We start from the raw sequence: 20,000 nt of genomic DNA, 5'->3' as shown, positions 1-20,000 counted from the left end.
TCTTCTTTATAAAAAATGCCCTTGCTGACAACTATTGGATTGCATTCAAACAACTCTGTTTACATACCTCGTAGAATGCCTTTGATTATGGCTTTTATAGTTATACTCAAACTACAGCTACCAAACCCAGCCCTGCGGTTAGGGAAAACCATAAGGAATCATTGTATCAGATAGCCTAAGATCAGAGACAACAAAGTGCCTCTGGGTGGGGGAAATCGGATGTACAGATTGTACACTACAGAGCATTTGCAGACGATTTTTGATAAGAAAATCAAACGTTTAAATTATTTTGGGTAGCGTTGCTATCCTTTTAAGTTGGCTTTCGCTTTTGCCCTTGTAAGCATCTAAAAGAGACTCATATTAACTGACAGCAATTTCTTTTTTCCGCAGTTATATCCGTCTTTCATCAGCTGTAAACATTACCCTTTCCTAACTGTGTGAGGAAAAAGGAAGCACAGCAGACATATAGTTCCTCTGCCTTATCTCTGATTATTCTGCAGCTTGGTCAGATATAACAAGCAATAAATCATAATTGAATATGAAACAATTAGAAATGTACTGTACTGTTATAGAATACATTTAAAATGAGCTCACTTTCTCTCTATGTGTGTGTGTGTGTATATATATATATATATATATATATATATATATATATATATATATATATATATATATATATATATACACACACACATTTTTTCATTTGTTTTGTTTTTAGGTGGAACCAGAGAATGTGTTCTGGAATTTATAATAAGTGAATTTAACACTACAGTGCCTCAACATTGAAGGAAATTCAGTTCAAAAGAATAGGCTTTGTCTGAAACTTAAAATTTCAGCCCTTATTGAGTGAAACCAAGATGACCCCTTTGTCCTTTTTTGATGATGAATTGCTGTCTCCTCCCGACTACATTTTGTCAGTTTTTGGTGCAGCAGAGTCGATACCTTCACCTTGACAGGAAAACTTTGTGATTTATCAGGCCTCTCTCTGTCCAGCGCCACCATAAACTGGCTGAGCTCAGCCAATCACGAAGTGTGGAACAAGCTTTGGTCAAAGTCCTTTGGAGAAAATAAATAAATAAAGTGCCCCGTGATGATAGAAAAATGTGTCTTATTAGAGCAGCCAAAAAGCGCTTGACTTGTACTAATAACAAAAAGGCTGTGCTGGTCACCATGGGTCCAGAGATGAAGCACCCTGTCACCGTACAGGTTGGGAAATTAGCAAATAATGTTCCTTTTCCCTGACAAATGTGTGACAGTTCCCTCTCACCAGTCATTTGTTAACATTTTGATGCATGCCTGTGATCCCACCGGAGGAAAAGAAAAGTTTACTGGCCCTCAATTTTCACATGATGAATGAGAGCGTCTAAATGTACGATATCTGTATGAGGTATAGTTCATTTTAAGCAATTCTAGTAAATGGGTGTCACTGATTAGGACAAATAGTCTGCTTGTGTGATACCAATGGTGTGTCTTATTTCTCTGGCCTCCAGTGAGGCATAAAAGACTGGGCCATCAGTGACCATGCCTAAATAGAAAGCAATGGCTTTGACAGAATTGTGATTTTCAGTGCTGTGTTTTATTTATGAAACCTGTCATTGTTTTAAGTCAGCACAAGAGTATTACAAAGTGTGCGCACAGTATCTGCACCTTTGATCAAAAAACATATATACGGTATAATAAGATTGTTGCCATCCTTAAGTTGACATGTCTAGGGAATCAGAATAAAAAGTCAAGCATAAAAAGACAAAAAAGCATTGTTACAAATTACACTGAGAGGTGTTTTGTTTTCCTCCTTAGCTGTCAATAATAATAATACAAATAATAATACAAAAAAAACAACAACAGCCCGTTTCTGTGAAATCGGTGTTAAAACTGGTTTCAAGGTATCAGCTGGAAGAGCCTTTTAAAATTGCCTGATCAGCTTCGGAGGACTTATTAGAGAGAACATTACTGACAGGAGGACAAGCATATCTGTCCCACTTTGATTTTTTTTTTTTTAGCTGACAGCTGGTTCCAACGCCAGGCCTGATCAATGGATAACCAATACAGGTATTAGACACAGCAGAAACTGCCTTACAGTGACAAAAGATGTGGCAGGACGAGCAAGGTTAAAGCAAGAACGTAAGAGCACAGGGATCTTTGTAGGATACAAAGACACGACTGCATATCGGTAACATAAAAGTAGAACATTCTGCAGACTAATAACTTGGTAGAGTTAAAAATAAAATCCTCTGGCCCCGAGCTGTAAATAACCATGTGTATAAGAAGTACTGAAGCATTACTGGCTCTTCTTTCATTTTTGTAAAGCTTTTCATTTTAGTAACCTGACTTTTTTTATTTTTACAATGCTTTCAATACAATATTAAAAGATTAACATTGTAGAACAACTCTTACCCCAGTAAAAATAGTATGTTATAATAATATCTTTGGGAGGCCACTAACAGTCATTTGCTGCTTGAACACAAGTAATTTGTTTAAAGAGTGCTGGCCTATAAGACAGCTAGTTTGTGTTGGCTATGATGGAAAGGAGCTATCGACTCTAAATAGTGTACCAGTGCCATTGACAGAATCACATTTGAATGAACACAAAGGATCTTTAAAACACTTCAGCAACATGAGACCTTTGCTCAGAGAGAGAAGTGAGAGGCAGGGGGGCCGGGGGGGATCGCTGGTGGAAGCTTGCCAATAAGAAAGGATAAGCTTTAGAAAAGAAAAATGTGACCAAATGGAGGGAACTGGAAAATGTAGTTTATGTAGGTAGTATTTTTTTTGATACACTACCAATGTCCTTTTTTTTAATTTTAATTTTTATTTTATAATGGCTGAGATAGTCTCTATATTGAATGCAACTCTTTGTGCAGAAAAAAAAAAAAAAAATCATTTATGTTCGCGTCTAGCAAATGTGTTGCAGAGCTGGGAATGGTTCCATGTATTCAACATTCAGTCTGTCTCTGTGTCCATTTAGGACATGTTTACCGCCCGCTGCCAATATCTGTGTTTGGTTACAGGGTTTAATCTTCTGCAAACGGCATGTTGACTCCTAGTAATTTGTGATAATTTCTTTAATTGAGCGAAAGAAGTCTCTAAAATGAGGGTGGGTCAACAAAACGTTTGGGCGAGGGAGGTCAACATTAAGAGTTCTAAATGAGCTGTATTCATGGCATGCTGAGGAACCACGCTTGAAGCAAAGCTAACATCAATTTCCTTGAATTCCTTTTGTTAAACAGCAGCCATTAAAATGCATTTGCTTAACAAAAATGATTCACAATGCCAAAACTAGTTTATTTTTTTTTCCATTTCCAGTTCAAAGAGACTATTTATAAAATAATTCTAATTACAAGTGTAAAAAAAATGTAATTTGTTTTAATCAATAGAACGTAGCGCTGTTTACATCTAATTAGAAAATGACTTCTGTGTTAACCTACTATATGTAATTATTTATTTATTTGTATTTATAAATGTATTTAAATATGCATGTAATGAAATTGAAAGTAGAAAACTATTACAGGTATTTTTAGATTCTTTGAACTGCACGATTTAGTATAAAAAAATGAAACTAGCATGTTTAAATATTCAATAAAGAAATACAAATTATTAATGTAATAATCATTGCTGTCCCACTTATCAATTTGCACATTCATTTTTAAATACAGCAAAAATTCTCATTAATTTCTTTACCCCTCCACCAGTTCATATTGTATTTTACAGTCCAGGAGGCAATTTACTATTAACTGGCAATTACATATAGAGTGATTGTTAATTCTGCTACTAAGTGCTAGCTGCTTGAAAACTGTTAGCTCTCTCTAATTCTGACCTTCTTACAACAGGGGTGAGGCACACTGGGAATACAAAAGACTTGTAGAGAAGAGCTGGACATGTCATTTGTGACTCATTCTTTTAATTCACCGTGCTAATCAACTGAACTGCCACAATCTCCCAAGGTAATTGTATCTTTATAATGGCTAGAAGGAACAGGGAGAAAAAAAAAAAACAACACGGATATACAGGGCTACATTTTCCCTTTGCCTGAGAATCATCACAATCCGCTTAGTGTGTGTGACTAATGGGGTCCATTCTTTGAGATGTGGCGCATTTATAGGGCTGTATATAAGCCATTAATGTCTTAACTTATATACCTTCCACAGGCTTTACAAACCACACTACACTCTTGTTTCATTATCCCAGAGCCTTGTTGCCCTGTGGTACTGTCATGCTGGGAAGGTTAAATGTTAGAGTGCCAAGCCAGACAGCAAGCTTGGTGGGACTCTGATAGTAAACAGCTGCCCTCGGGATTCAACCCCTCCCCTTCTGTAGGACCACATTGTTTTCATATTGTGGGCTACAGTGAGGCCTTGGCCTGGATTTCAAGGAGTGAAAGTAATTTCCAATGATTATCTTATTGTCCTTGTCAATTTCAGAGCAGATCAGACAGAAGCTTCCAGGTCAGACAAGCTGTGACCTCCCCTCCCCCCCCCCTCACCCCTGCCAGCAGATAAGCTTCCATTTCATTCTCCTAAACTTTTTTCGGCTGTAACGTACATTCTCTCTCACAGTCTAGGAGTTTCTTTTATACCTACAGCAGTGTGGTAATTAATAGATTCATCATCTTGCAGCTAAAGGGTGGTGTTTACTGAGGGTAGGTGAAGGGCAAGATGGCTCATGTGAGTGTCTGTAATGCATTAAGTTTAAGAGGAGTTGGCAGCTCTCTCTGAACAGCAGGTCTGGGAAAGGGATAGGGTTGCAATGTGTGGACCCCCCTGGTATATCTTCAGCTGGGGAGCATTCACACATTTTACAGCTCTGAGCTAGACTGACCCATTGTTAAATCTGGGTGGGCTACATACTGCATATAGCAACAGCACGTCACAAATGAACCAGAGGAAAAAGAAAAAAGAAAGAAAAACTAGATTATTGATTCTTACCGGTGTACACAAATCGTCCAGGAGCTCCTTTGCAGAATTGCTTGGATTTGTAGGAGAGGGTAACTTCAACCACTCCAGGAATGTGCCGTGGTGGGGTCTGAACTCTGATGGCGTGAGGAGTTATCAGCTACAAAAATCATACAGTAAACAGAGTTAGCACCGAGATGGCAGTCGATAGGACTGATGCTTGCCAGTTGGACTTAATTACGAAAATGAATCTAAATTATGCCGTCATCTGAAAAGTCTCTCCTCTCACATACATGCTCAAGGTTCTACAGTTTTAAGGAAAAGGTCTGTGATACTTGGATTTCGTTTTGCAGGAAAGGCCAGAGGGCAGCCTTCACATGAAAATTGCTTCCATATGTCTCCCTCTGCTTTATTCTAGCAATATTTTAGCACTAATTGTTCAATTGTATTGAAAAGACCTCCTGCCTCAAGCATTCCACTAGAGGGCTTTGGCTAGAGTGAAGTATTACAGGCTTTATTTATTAAAAAAAAAAATACTTTAAAAATAATTCTCGTGGTACCAAATGTCGATATACTATTGACAGCTTGTTAAAATCATTCATGAAAAAAAATGTCACAGTCCAAAGCCCACCAATATGGAAAGCTTACCTCACTCCACACCAGCATAGTACCGAATACAACTTGCAAGCCATCAAAGAAGTTATCTCCAATTATAATGACTGTCGCACCGCCAGTGGTCCATCCTTCACTCGGACTGATCGCTTTTATGCACGGGGTAGCTGCTTGTACAAGGGAGAAAAAGAGAGAATTTAGGACCTATCTTTCTCAAAGGGAGGTCTCTTGCCCAATGACAAATCATGCGAAACAAAAAGTGAATGATTGTTCTACTAGGCATAAAAAAAGCCCAATCATATATCAGCATACTCATGTAGTTAAACCAAACCATTAAATGTTTTACACCGCAAAGGCCAAAACAGCAGTGTACCAGCGCAGAAGAAAAATGGCTTGATGTAGCAAATTATGTGTCAGGGCAAATATGGCTATTACGAATGATTAAGCATTGCATGCATGTGGCATGTCGATTTATCTGCTTTGCTTTACAGATCTAAGCAGAGTCAATCAAAAGGTTGTTGAGGGAGATGGAAGAGCAAAAGCTCTGTATTTCAATTCCTTATAAGCGGCTAATTGGGTTGGGTTTTTTCATCCACGAACTTTGCCTTTGGTTCAAAACTTCATTTTCCCCTGTCATTCTGTAATTACTACTTTTCACTTTTCATCAGGAAAAAGAAAAATCAAAAGCGCTATATTAATACTTCTGTCAACGGTACACGTTTTACATCTAATATTGTTTGTCGACATGAATCTGTGAGACATTTACTTGACCTCTCTTTGTCTCTTGAGTCCTCACATTTGCATGAGTTATTACTGCTGGAGGAGAGGTACAGTAGGCAACAGGCAGTGCACAGCAGCAATCTGTGCTCCCAGCAGCCACTGAACTGCAACAAGGCTGGGACTGAAGGCTGCATAGCCCCTGTGTGAATCACTTTGTTCTTGCCTTTGATCAGGCCTTCTTTTACATGGTGTTGACAGACCTTTTTCACCAGCTTTGATGGTCTTTTGTATGCAGACTTTCATGCAAAGGAGCAGATAGGAAGACATCCTCTGTTACAAGTAAATTCCACTGTTCTGTCTCTTACCTACAGGGGTTGCCTTGACATGGCATCATCATTTGTCCTCGAGTCAACCCTAATATTAATCTAACTTTTGTGTTTGTTTATTGCTGTTCCTATTGTTAATGAAAGAGTGATGTTGAACAAGGCAGATTATTTATTTATTTATTTATTTATTTATTTTTTTGCATGGGCTTTTAGCACAAGCTGACCACAACATTCTTAATAATTTAAAAGCAATGGTTTTAATCTATACAGCGTTTGTAGGATAATTGAGACTGTTCCTTAAATGTCTCCTAGCTCTTTTAGGTTTTTTTTTTTTTTTTTTTTTAGTTACTTGATGTTTCACTTCATGAAATGCCAGGCATCTTTTCTATATAAGACAGATTATGTTCAAAAGCTTTATGATCTCAATTAACATATGGTATCATGCTAAAAATCCAAATTTGATAAACATTCACAAAACACTTCAGGGTTCATCGCAAATTTAAATATAATGCGTTTCAATGACGTAATTGTTTCCCACAGAAAAAAGAAGTGAAAAAATCAGCCTTTATTTGAAAGTTGCCTGCCAGTTGTTTTAAAGTATTTGTTTATGTAAGAGTTGGTATGGTACTTCAGAATGAAATTTTACAGTACAGTCAGTCCCTCCAGCTATCACATGCAGCCAGCTCTAGTTAATCACCATTAGCTATTGTTGTGTAGAACACTTCAGACAAGCCACCTTTCTTTGTTTGCTTTAATGTTGGACTAGTGGAGGTTATATTTGCTCATTCCATGTGCATCTCCCTCTGCAACAGAGGCACTGAGCACACACTGAGAACCTGCCCTTAACTAGTGCTGTTGACTTCATGCTAATAAGTTCATAGAAATTTTCATTTCTGAGGCTTCCGAATGACATTTGCTTTTCTTAATTGCAGGCAGAGCGTTTGAAAAGGATCAACTCTCTAAAGACTGACATGCCTTCTCAAAGGGAATGACCTTCATCAGCACTGCCAATTATGGCAAATAATTCACAAAAAATTACAGTAAACAAATTTACTTTGTAGGTGAGGAAAGGGGGGAAAGAGGAGTCAGGATATAGTGTAGACACAAGCGGCTGCTGTCTGGCAGCTGTGGCCTGAAACTAGTGCACACCGCCTAGGAATTTACAATGCCTCTCTACAGAAAGCACAGGGACCAAGTGTGTCTGTGGTATAAGCCATCTCCCTTCTGCCTGCATTTGCATACATTTCAGTGTACATATAGAGAAGGAACATGTGTTCAATGGGAAGCATAGCAAAATGAATTACACAGATAGTGTTAGAGATCTAATGATATACGTGCACAATGCGCTCAAGCAGATGACAGAAGTTGGACAGAGCAGATGAAGATGGCAGCGGTAGAATAAGAGATCTGTGGGGTGTCTGCTTTCCATTTTTGTTTATTTTGGTATAAGAAAGTTTTGATGCACATTCTGAAGTATGTTTGACTAAAAACTGTTTTTATATTTACATTTTAAAGCTTGTTTGGCATCAGTGAGCATAAAAAAAGCATTAAGCCTTTAAAAAAGCATAAGAACTTAAATCTAATATATATATAATCATTCTGTGCTGCATTTTTGAAAATATTCTCCATCCTAGTTGAGTTACAAATTAAAATGCTAAAAACCACCACACTTATATAAAATTAAGCAAAATTTGATTTAAGGTCTTATGCTTTTTTAAAGGCCTAATGCTTCTTTTTATGTTCACTGATGCCAAACAAGCTTTAATGCCTCTTATTGTTTTGTTTCCAGCAACAACAACAAAAAATAAATTCTTAGTATCATCGCTGTTACTTTCAGAAAAATCTGTGGCGTTATTTGTTAAAACTTTTTCAAGAAGATAATCAACAAAGCACCCAAAAGAATAGGCAGATTCTTTTAAAGCACCCTGATGTATTACTGAGTAAACATCCTAGATGTGCAGCTTTAGGCACGACCCAAACATCTCTCCTGAGTGATATCACAGCATTTGTCACCTTTCTCTAGATTCACAATATTGAGACACTCAAACTGGTCTAATCTTGCCTTATGAAGACTTCTTTGTTCTGCCTGCTAAAATGTCTTGTAATTGTGCTTAGGATGTCCAGATGGCTGGCTGATACTCCAGCTGATAGGATTATACCTTTTACCTCTCCTAGGGCCATCTGTTCCCTTTAACTCACTAAAACCCTGCAGCCTGGATTCAGTTGTCTTTATTGCATAAACCTAACAGCATTACAGTCACTTGGCATGCAAATCACTTCAGTGCTGCAGGCCTAGCACATAGAGAGAGAGGGCTTGCTTAAGGTTTAAACAGTAGTGATGCCGGAGTAATTTATGAACTAAGGAACGGCAAAAAATCTAAGTTAGTTCTAGTGTGCAACACCGGAATGTGTAAACCACTGTTTTTCCCTTGGTTGTATTCAGCAACTGTAAATAATTTGCTGTGCGTTTTGTGAGCTTTATAAGAGATTCAATGGCAACCATCCACAGTAGCAGCAGGGGGAATTAGTTTACTTGGAAATGGTCTCTGAGTGTGTATATACTGCTGGTGAATATTAGATGGTTGGATAATGAGGTGCTAGCAAGGAGAAGCTCCATACGGCCACATATCTGTGGCTTTTTTCTGTAAAGAATGTGTTGCTAATTCAAAGCATACTCTCTTCATGGTGGACAGGGATGGGGTTACATTTTATAACTGTATATCCTGCTTTAAAATGAGATGCTCATGTGTGTTTTAGTGTCCTACTCAGGGAATATCAAGAGTGTTGTTTTTTTATTTTATTTTACAGTTTAGAGCCAAAGTAGTTAAAAGGTCAAAGGAAGGTGGGTTTTATTGTTTTACAAGACTTCAAATATCAAGACATAGTGATCATAATGGAAAATAATAAAATTGTGCTTATTGTCGAGCTCTGAATTGCTTAATGTGTGAGTGAGTGAATGTGTGTATGTGTGTGTGGGTGGGTGGATGGCAAGAGAGGCCGAAAAAAAAAAAAAAGTGTCAAAAATTCCACAAGCCTTTATATTTTCCAAAATACATTTTAGTCGTGCATATGAATCAAATGACTGGTCAGGGGAATAACTGTGCATGTGTTTGCAGAAATAGACAGGCAGACTGTCATTTAGATAGATAGATAGATAGATAGATAGATAGATAGATAGATAGATAGATAGATAGATAGATAGATAGATAGATAGATAGATAGATAGATAGATAGATAGATAGATAGATAGATAGATAGATAGATAGATAGATAGATAGATAGATAGATAGATAGATAGATAGATAGATAGATAGATAGATAGATAGATAGATAGATAGGTTGCTTGAACCATGACCCTGAACAAGACACAACAAAGCCCAGTATTCCTGCAAGTTTCCTCCCCGGGGAGAAGCAGGACTGGGAGAGGGGGCTTAACCTCTTTAATTGCTCTCCTCATTAAAGCTGGTTGCTAGGTAAAACACACCTTCCATCCAGTTCATATGAGAGAGATAAACAATACGTCATAGGACATAATCACTCTAATGCTCAGGGCAACCTTTCATTATTATAGATCTGCACTCCTGTAGCTTAGTCATTAATACTGAAAAACAAACAAGTTTCCTTTTCTTTTTTTTCCCCCTGCATAGCAAAGTAATTAATTGTCTTTGTTTTGTTGTTTTGTTTTCTTCTGGTAAACTGATTCAGTTATTTTCAAAATAGAATGTTTAATAACCTAAAAACTCTTAAAAGCAGATATTTTAAGATACGGATAACAATTTTTCAACAAGATATTTATTTCATTTCTTAAAATCATTGCCACATTGGACAGGCTTTGTAGCATTTTTTTTTCCATAACCTTTAAACTGAATAAGCATGAACTGCTGAAGGAGGCTAAGGTTATAAGGTTGCATTTAGCACATTTTACTTTTGAATTTCCCAGGGTTTTGGCCCCTTCTACTCACTGCAAGCTCTCTTCCTTTTGCAGAGCAGGCAATCACTCAATCATATGGAATCAGTTGGAAGAAAAACATTCTGTGCTGTTTTTCTCATAGAAAAAACCCCACTGCTTTCATCTGCAACAGCAGGGTCCGGCAACAGGAAATTGACCTCACAGAAAATTTTTTACAGATTTGATCATGCTTTTACTATGCAATAGAACAGGACATACATAACCTTGTCAAGTGAGAACTGGGTAACAGATTATGACAGGACCACATAATAATAATAATAATAATAATAATAATAATAATAATAATAATAATAATAATAATAATAATAATAATAATTAGTAAATCAACCAAAAAATAAATGATAGTTGTAAAAAGCATTTTGCAACATAACAGAGTTTGAGATGGATTTGTTAAAATAAAACAGTAAGGCAGTGAGAAAATACAATTTTGGTGAACTGAAGGAATACAGTACTGAAGATAGGTCTTTTGGAGTGATTTATGGTTAAAAAAAAAAGATATGTACAAGAATGAAGATAAAAGAAATGAGTAACACTTCTGAGTGTAAACATAAAATTGTGAGAAAAAAGCATTGCAAATGAAAAAGGCATGTAAAAATGTGCCTACCATTCTCCAGATAAGAAGGAGCCGTACCTTCTGAAGGGTCAAGGCGACGGGCCCTTCTCCCATGTTTGGAATTGTTGTGTACAAACATGTTGTCTGAGACAGCCAGGACATGGCCATCCACATTGACTGTTGTTGAAACAACAACCTGCAATAGGAATGAATACAGGTACTTGGTCATTAGGCAATCTGTATGAAAGACATGGAATTAGTTTAGGGACTATATATATATATATATATATATATATATATATATATATATATATATATATATATATATATATATATATATATATATGCAAATGATCTTGCTTATATAGAGAGCTGTTTTGTACATACAGTATCATACAATATTGTTACATACCATACGTTTCTACAACCTGTGTGTGATGATCTCTTTTATATAAAGATCATGATGTTACTTATTTAGTTATTCCTTCTGTGTCCCTTCTTTTTTTTTAAGTAAAACCAATTTAACTGTGAAAGATCACAAACAGATACAATTTCTTAAATGAACTAGTCTCAGATAAAAGGGTTACAATATGATGCTCATTTCTAGAACTCGTTGAGAGAGCTGCTATAAATACCTGTCATTCAGTTCACCCTCTCCAAAAAAGCTTTTCATATAACTGTGTCTTCTTTTAAACTGGCTGCTCTAATTGCAAATTAATCTGCCTATTACATTAGTAAATGAAAGCTATTCACACGAATATTCCTTCATCCATTATCAGTCCTTCAGCCCCCTCAAGCTTCTCGTTTTCATTGATCTATTGATCTATTGATAAGCTGGTTTATCTAATTACAGCCTGCATCACTTGAGAATGACTTCAAATGAAGGGCTGCAAGGATTTTCAAAATGAACACAAACTGTTTAATAAATTAGTAGGACTCCTACTTTCTATTTAGAAAACAATCACCTGGTCAATTTTACAATTGCATTTAATGTCTGATAATGAACTTTTTTTTGCATCTGAAAGGAGGCAGCTGAATATGAATAGTGAAAGTGTTTTCAATCAGGAGAAAGTAAGCCCCTCTCAAGTTCATTTTGATGGTGATTGACCCTGGTATATCAATGGAATTTCCTTCTTATTTGAGTGAAAGGGTTCCATTCTTGTGTCCAGGTTCAGAGCCTGGCCATACGGGAGATGATGGATAGGGCCTCCTCAGGCTTCCAGCTGCTTTGTGGTAGTAAGTGGAAAGGAGAGCATGCAAAATTCACAAGCTTTCCAACAAAACACCTAGGATAGAGCATCTGTGAAATTTATCCTGAAAATGGCATTCTGTCACATGGCAGAAACCCCTAATAAAAAACAAAGGTGTTTTTTTTTTGTTTGTTTTTTCTTTCTTTCATTGGTTAATGCAATGTACATTACCAAAAATAAATAAGTTGAAAAAAATGTATTTCTTCACTGCCAAAACTGCAGTCTAAAGGAAAGTGTGACATAAATAAACATGCCAAGTGTTTGCCACTTTAAACACGAGGAGCTGCAAAAACTGTACATTAATTATTGGGGAACAACGTGCTGCCACTGTGCTGGGGTCAACACTCTCACCTCACTGGGGCTCAGAACAAGCCAAGGAATGTTCCAAGCTCAGTGTGTATATAATGCTAACATTATCAGGGGACACACTGCTGGAGAAAGTGGTGCAAATCCATTTACATAATAAATCTGAACAATTTGCAGTAAATACATTAGTTTGTTTTTTGAAAACCATTTCAGTGTTTTCATTCTGCGAAACCTGCAAAAATGGCTAGAGTAAATAAGGTGTTATAATTGTTTTAGTTTTTTCAGAAAAAAAAAAAAAAATTATAAAGAATAACTCAGAAACTGTACTTTTTTTTTGTAAATACAACATTGAACTGATAACATGTTTTTAAAAGGGAGCAATGCCTTTTAAGAAAGTTGTTAAATGATAAGAATTTAATTTTGAGTCAGGTTCTTTATCTCCAGAGCACGATTCAGGATAAAAAAGAGAATGAAATGTAGAGTTTGACCGACAGGGGAAGCTCCTTCCTTCAGCGCACCTCTTGAAAGGTGCTGAGCTAGTGCTGAGCTAGTGTAAAAGGTTGGAAATATTGTTCAGGGCCTGACATGCTATTAAGTCCAGCTAAACCTTCTGGGAGGCAGGGAGATTAGTTGAAGAGACCTGAAGAAGTCCTTCTCGTGACTAGTGGCTCCATTGTCGACCACAAGATCACTGGTAACTGATGCTTCTTTTAGTCATCAGTGAGACAAAGAGGACATTTCCGCTCACTCCAGCTTTGACCTTCTGCTCTGCTCACATGGATCAATATCACCAATGCCACTTGCAGCTGAGATTCATGAAAAATGAAAGCTAGGCTGCATTGTTTTAGGCAAATACTATTGCTGGCTGTGTGCTTTTAAAATAATTTTCACATATTGCTTACTGGCGAATATAAATATATTCCTGTCCGAAGAGCCTAATTCCTTGGTTAATGCTTACAATACTTGTAAGTGGAAAACATATTGTTGTTGACGTTATGTAAAAGTCTTTTCAATTACTATATTTAGTGTGAAAAACATGCAGACCTTTTTACTCGGAGGTGACATTTATTAATATGGCTTAAATTGTTCTTCTTTACGGTTAGAAATTGGGTGTCTGTAAACCATAGCCATGAGAAAGAAACCATTTTAAATAGGGCATGACTATAGTTATATTAAAAACCTGGACTAATTAGCCTTGTTTTGTATATGAAAGAAAGGGTCGGTTGGAAACTGTAATTCAGCTAATTCAATGACTGCTTTTCTAATGCTTAAACCTAAGCTCAAGGCAGCTACCAAGGACACATATGCAGAAAGCCTGAGCCACCTAGTAAGACATACATAGGTTTGAATGTGAAAAACTACAAAAACAGAAGCAGTATGTCTCCCAGGAGAGGCCCCCACTGGCGTGAGGACAATCCATCCCACACTGCACTGCCTGCTTAAATAGACCTGCAAAGTAGAAGGTTCAGCTTCACCTAGACAGAGCCAGCATTGTCCTCATTTTAGTTATGTTTTTTTTACTGGCACCACCAAGTTATTTTTCTGAATAAGAAGAAGTTTTGTTTGACCATGGTCCATGTTAGGAAAAATATACAAACTGTGAGTGTGATTCTGTGTTTCTAGGAGTTACCTGGAATCTACGCATATCTCGTGGGTTCCCTGCATTCTTCAAGCAGTTCTGATTGCACTTGAGGAAAAACTTTAAAAAGAATCTGCAAGACAAAACATAACAAAAGGTAGAATATGATTAACACAGATTACTTAAGGAAACACAAACAAACAAACCAAAAATACATAAGTAACTGCTGTCCTTTAAAGTATAAGTAAATAAATCAGAGAAATGCATGAAATCATGGCTGTAAATAGTAAATAATTGTCGAATGTATATCTACATCTCTACACAGAGGCATATCAAATAACATATGCATGTGTGTAAAAAGAAATGTAACCAAAAACAAAAATAGATACATGTATATTTACTAAAAAGATATACTTGTTCATTGGGAAACACAAATGGTTGATCCAAAAATAAAGTGCTGTAAATCACCTCCAGCCTTATCACCCAAAGTACAGAGTTCACACTAGCTTTTAACACCCATCTGCTATCAATGTACAGTAAGTCACTTGATATTCCACCCACCTATTTTTCCTAACCACTACTCTGCAATTAAACCTAACCTGTTCAATAGTGAGGTAAATTAGGCACACCTGTGACCAGGCTGCTTCTGAACTGCATCAGAAAAGGACCTAACAAGGTGAGAGCATGCCGCAAAGTTATAGTCCTGTCAGGCAATTAGGTTTTCACTTCTGGGACATCCGCACAGGGCAATTATGCCACAAATTACAACCTGGCTAATCTTCTGAACAAATGTCATGTCGGAGAGATCCCGGAGAAGGCAGTTCATTTACACTGCTCTTAAGCTGCCAACTTTTGCATGTAATAACCTAAATGAATCTCTGTGCCATGCAAGATTTTTTTTTTTTAAAGCCTTTTATTACAACCATTGCAAAGTTTACCCTTTCAATTTCCAAACGATACGGCTACACAGAGAGGTGGTTAAAAGCATAATGGTTTTTGAGTAGCGCTCCCATGTCATTGACAGTACCTGTAATTTATCAAATTAAAGGCTTGTTATGACTGCAAGCTTATGGTACGGTGTATTTATTATTGGATGATACCACTACATATAAAGTATATATATAAACAATATATATTGTGGTACTAATCATATAAGATGATATATATATATATTTATATTAAAAATTGTAAGGGTTGTCGGTTATATATTTATCTTTTTGTACATACACCAACAGCAATATATGTCATAAAATAAATATGTGTGCACAAACAAGTCATTTTATTTTGAAGCATCCCAATGAAGTCTTTGAAGGGATCTCAGCCAATACCATGAATCAAGATGTGAAATGTTATCTCTAACCCTCTACACTTCCACTGGTCAGTTGTAAGCAATTGCTAAGAGACTGCTTTAAACCATTCCTGGAAGGGAGGTGAAAACATATTTGTGTGCATGTGTCAGAATATCTTTGGCTATGACATCAATAAACTTGTTTTATTACTGCTGAATGCAGAGCTGCTGTTTGATTGCAGCAAGGCAATAAAGAATCCAAACTTGGCATTAGTGCATTATGCTTAATTGTGTACAATATGTTTTCAGTTGCATTTGTTGGCCCATTATCAAAATGACCATTATGTACACTAATTCCCTGACCCTATCTTTATTTCCCTACAGAGTCATAATCTTTCACAGTATGTATCAGAGTAACTCAAGCTTGAAACATGGCCGTTATTTACTTGTTTCTCTCAGGCACTGTGGAAGGTTCTCTCTAACAAGCAGCAACTCAGTAAGCAGTGAGCATTCAATAGTCCAGCCCTGGCAAACCGTCTCTTTGAGGTCTGAGAAAAAAACACCTTTGTATATTGTATTTGAGTAAGGAGTTGAATGGTGTGTGAATCTTTCTCCCCCCCATTGACAACCAAGAGTTTATTGAACAGACTAATGCAGTATATCCATATATGACAGATTTTCTCTGATATAGTATTAGAGTTTATTTAATAAGGGACCGGGTGATTAATTTTTTAACATGTTAACTCTCTTGTGGCTATAGTTACAGCAACTAAACCATACAAGTCCAAAAACAATACATTACATTGTTAGTACTGGAAAATTATATGAATGAGTTGACTTTTTTTTTTTTTTGCTCAAACAAGTGAAATAGGCCACATAAAAATTAAAAATAAATAAATAAATCAGCCCCTCTAATTTAAAGTCAGTTCAATTGCTGTCTGTTTAAGCTATGAATTAGTTCATTTCTATTTACTTTTATGAAGTTGATTAAAAAGAGCTTCTCTGCTATCTGATGAAAATAATTGTAATTGTAGTCCTAGACTCCAGCGTAATATCCATTACATTATGAGCTGTTTCAATTCTACATGGGTATTGTGTAAATTGGTCCTTTGTGAGCCAGGAAGCAATTATGACCAAACAGCTCTCTTTTAAATGGCCACAGAACTTTGAGGTGTTGCTCAGGACAACCAAAAACAAAGGAGACTGTTTAATTGTAATTTAATGGAATATCAAGGAGTCTGTGGCATTAGATGTTGGCAATAGAGCACAGGGAAGAAAAAAAAAAGTACTGCAGTTATGTTTGATTAAAGCTATCCTTCTCAATAATCAGCTATCCTGACAGGCCATGGGGCTCTGGTGGGTTTCAGCATGGCAAAAGGTGCTGAGCAGTATTAGGGCCAATAAAGGAGATATTAGCATAGCTAATTACAGCCGTGCAAAACCCTGTAAAAGGGGCCTCTGTGTATTGTAATGTGTGAAATAATTGGCTGAGGCCATTATCAATTACAAGAGGAATGAATTTGGTTTGTCAGAGAAAAGCTGATGAGATGCATTTTATTTGACACAGCTCCTCTCCCTAATGTTTTCATGTAACTAAGGACTTATCCGCTTGTATCAGATGCTGCAACTTACCAATGGCCAAATCACTGATAAAATGATCTTTCAGCAAGTGTTAGGTAATGAATACAACCCGTCCTCACTGCCTTGCCTCACACTGCTGTTTTTCACCTAACTGAAGCCACTAATCATACAATACTGATTTATTTCCCTCTGGTCAAAGGAGAAATAGATTGTCTCTTTAAAAATGCAACTGACTTGATGTTTAAACTGCTGTGCTTGACAGGTTCAGCAATTGAGGCGAAAGAGAGACATTTTGGCAATGCAAAGTGCTCATGGTCCTCTCATCTTTACTTAGAATAATGAATAATGTCAGATTTATTTATTTTAATTCTATTTTTGCTGCATCATAACTAAACAAATAGATAAGAAGTAGATAATGTGGTTCTAATGTAACGCTTCGTAATTGGGTGAGTTTCTTTTTTTTAAGGAAATCATTTTTTTATTCTACTTAATGTAGAAGCAAAGAGAAAATAGATACAGTATGTCTCTGACTATAATGTTTGGAAGAAGCAGGGAAAGTGAAATGCATTAGAGGTGAATCACTTATAATAAGGTACACTTTTCACATACCATTTCATGCATGTTAGCTATATTACTGAATGAATATACAATATGCTGTTCTAAATTTGTTTTACCTTTAGGTGACTTTGCTTAATATCCCATTTCATATTATCACACCAATGTAATAGTGAAGAATGAGTACTATAACCCTGCTGCATTTAAAATAACATGTTTTTCTTTAAAAAGTACATACATGTCACTTCTGCATACATGCCAGATGTAAGACTGAACCAGTTAAAACAGCAACATTAAAATGTAAAGCCTTTTGTTGTGGTGATTGATAGGAGAGTGGTCACTACAGTGCTTCCTCGCAGTCTCTGCTAATTACTGGCAAGTCACTGAAAGCAGTGGCCACAGCTGTGCTGTGTGTGAGCCAGGCCATCGGTCGCTGTGAGTATTGATTACCAAGCAATTCTAGCTGATCAGGCTCTGATGCTTTACAGACAATGTGCTTCCCTCAGAAAACCTGTAATGAGCGGTTCCTATACAAGACGACATTCTGCTGACATCAGATCTCTACACTAAGATAGTACACAGGTCAATACATATTGGATTTCCAAAATGCTGGGGTCTTAATGTCAGGGCCTCTCCCTCTCTACCACTCTTGCTATTAGCTATTATACCAGGTTCACATTCTTCCAGGCCATAACTGGAGGATGGGGGTGGGGGGATTCTGTTCTATTAGCCTGATTTATTCTTCAAATATGGCATGATAAATTGCTTTAACACCAGTCTTATTAAATTCTTGTACATTTCAAGTTATAGGTCCCTCAGATAATAGTTAGCATGTACATGATGTCATAATGGAAGGGGCAAAGGGTAACGGTACAGCAGCTATAACCAGATGGCATAAGTACAGTATCCCAAAATCCTACAAACTGTACTATATATCTCTCCATTCATGATAGAAAAATACAAGGCTTTCTCAGGCAGCAGTCCCTTATGTAAATGTAGATGTGTAAGGATTTGAAAATATCCATGGCTTGACTTGCAGTGCAACAATTACTGGCCTTTGCCTGAGGGCTCTTGCTCTGCTGTAGGAGGTTTCGTCTCTAGTGGACTGGAGCTGTTTTACTCTCCCTCCACTGTAGTAACCATACCGCATTAAAAATATTTGTACTACAATCACCAAGGGACCCACTTCCTAGATTCTATCACTTCTTTATCTCCTGACAAATACCTCACTATCGAACATTATTAGGGTTAGAAAATTAACCCTTCCCAATCTAGAGCAGCACCATGAAATGTATTTATTGTGAAATGTTCATAGCTATTTTCAGCAGCTGTTCTCAAGGGGCAGATGCCATGATCCCTTACATTACCCATGATCCTCATTAAAACAATGGCAGGAAGATCCAACATGATTACACAAACTAGAAGCTACTTTTTTTTTTTTTTAAGACCAATTCTGGCTGACAAGAAACTATGTCCAACTTAATTCTACTTACTTTCATAATAAATAGCTAAATAACTGCAGTAAAGAGTTCACATATTAAATGTTTAAGGGTGTGTTTTTTTTATGTAAACAAACCCCTGTGTAGATAACTGGCCTTAGTTTTTAGTTTGTGTTTTTTCTTAAGTCTGTGCACTGTTGTTCAGATTGAAGATTGAAGTTATGATAATCAAGTGCACATCAAACCAGGGGAAAAGAAAGAGCACAGTTTATTTACAGAAGCAGGACTTGTGTTTTAAGTGCCTAACGTTCCCCATTTTGTTCTCCCTTTTTACCTTTTACTCTATTTCTAATGGGCAATGCGGAGTTGACATTATTTCCCTGGCAGATCAGTCGCCCTGTCAATCAGTCTGCATTTTGTCTTTCGCTGTGGGCTCATTAAAACAGCCTCCCCTCTCCCCCTGGACGCTGCTCTGTTTGCCAGCTCTGATCACGAAGCTCCTTATTTAAGAACAATGCCAGCATCACTTGTTTCACATCAAATGCACCCCATACCGACTTGTTGCCAGCTCCAGGGGAGATTTTTACAGGTTGCAGAGAGATTAAGTGCCTGTGTTTATAGAAACGTATTGTTTTAAATCTTGCCTCACAATACACGTTCTTTTTATTTTAATCTCCCTCTCTATCTCTCACTCACTTTCAACTCTTCCGATTTCTTTATTTGGTTTATGATTTCCATATTGCTATACTGAGTGACAGTTGAGCCATGGTCACTAATTGTTATTAATCCTTTGACAGAAACATTATTGCATCTTCTTTTTTTTTTAAATTTTAAATTCACAGGGATTTTTTTTTTTCCTTTGAAGACTGCCATCTTGTTTAATTAGGAACTGTTATCTTTGTAGGTTTTAATTATTAATAATAATAAAAACA

At 36.8% G+C, this 20,000-nt stretch overlaps 1 protein-coding gene across 14 annotated transcripts in view; it reads right to left on the bottom strand.

Annotated features, from left to right (window-relative positions):
* The window catches only part of LOC121325767 (transcription factor COE3), a 90,421-nt gene that overhangs the window by 21,710 nt on the left and 48,711 nt on the right, over positions 1–20,000 (bottom strand). For 5 of the 14 annotated variants that reach the window (XM_041268753.1, XM_041268761.1, XM_041268762.1 and 2 more), the window contains exons 7-10: positions 14,257–14,338; positions 11,122–11,266; positions 5,538–5,671; positions 4,923–5,049 (exon numbers count right to left, since the gene is read on the bottom strand). In XM_041268753.1, coding sequence (XP_041124687.1) covers positions 4,923–5,049; positions 5,538–5,671; positions 11,122–11,266; positions 14,257–14,338 — 488 coding nt within the window. The remainder of the gene's footprint in view (positions 1–4,922; positions 5,050–5,537; positions 5,672–11,121; positions 11,267–14,256; positions 14,339–20,000) is intronic. The other 9 variants (XM_041268756.1, XM_041268764.1, XM_041268758.1 and 6 more) reach the window with 3 other exon arrangements.

The sequence above is a fragment of the Polyodon spathula genome, chromosome 13, assembly GCF_017654505.1.
Source record: "Polyodon spathula isolate WHYD16114869_AA chromosome 13, ASM1765450v1, whole genome shotgun sequence".
In the NCBI taxonomy this organism is placed as follows: domain Eukaryota; kingdom Metazoa; phylum Chordata; class Actinopteri; order Acipenseriformes; family Polyodontidae; genus Polyodon; species Polyodon spathula.
The sequence above is the reverse complement of the archived record's forward strand: the minus strand, read 5'-3'. Positions and strand labels throughout refer to the sequence as shown.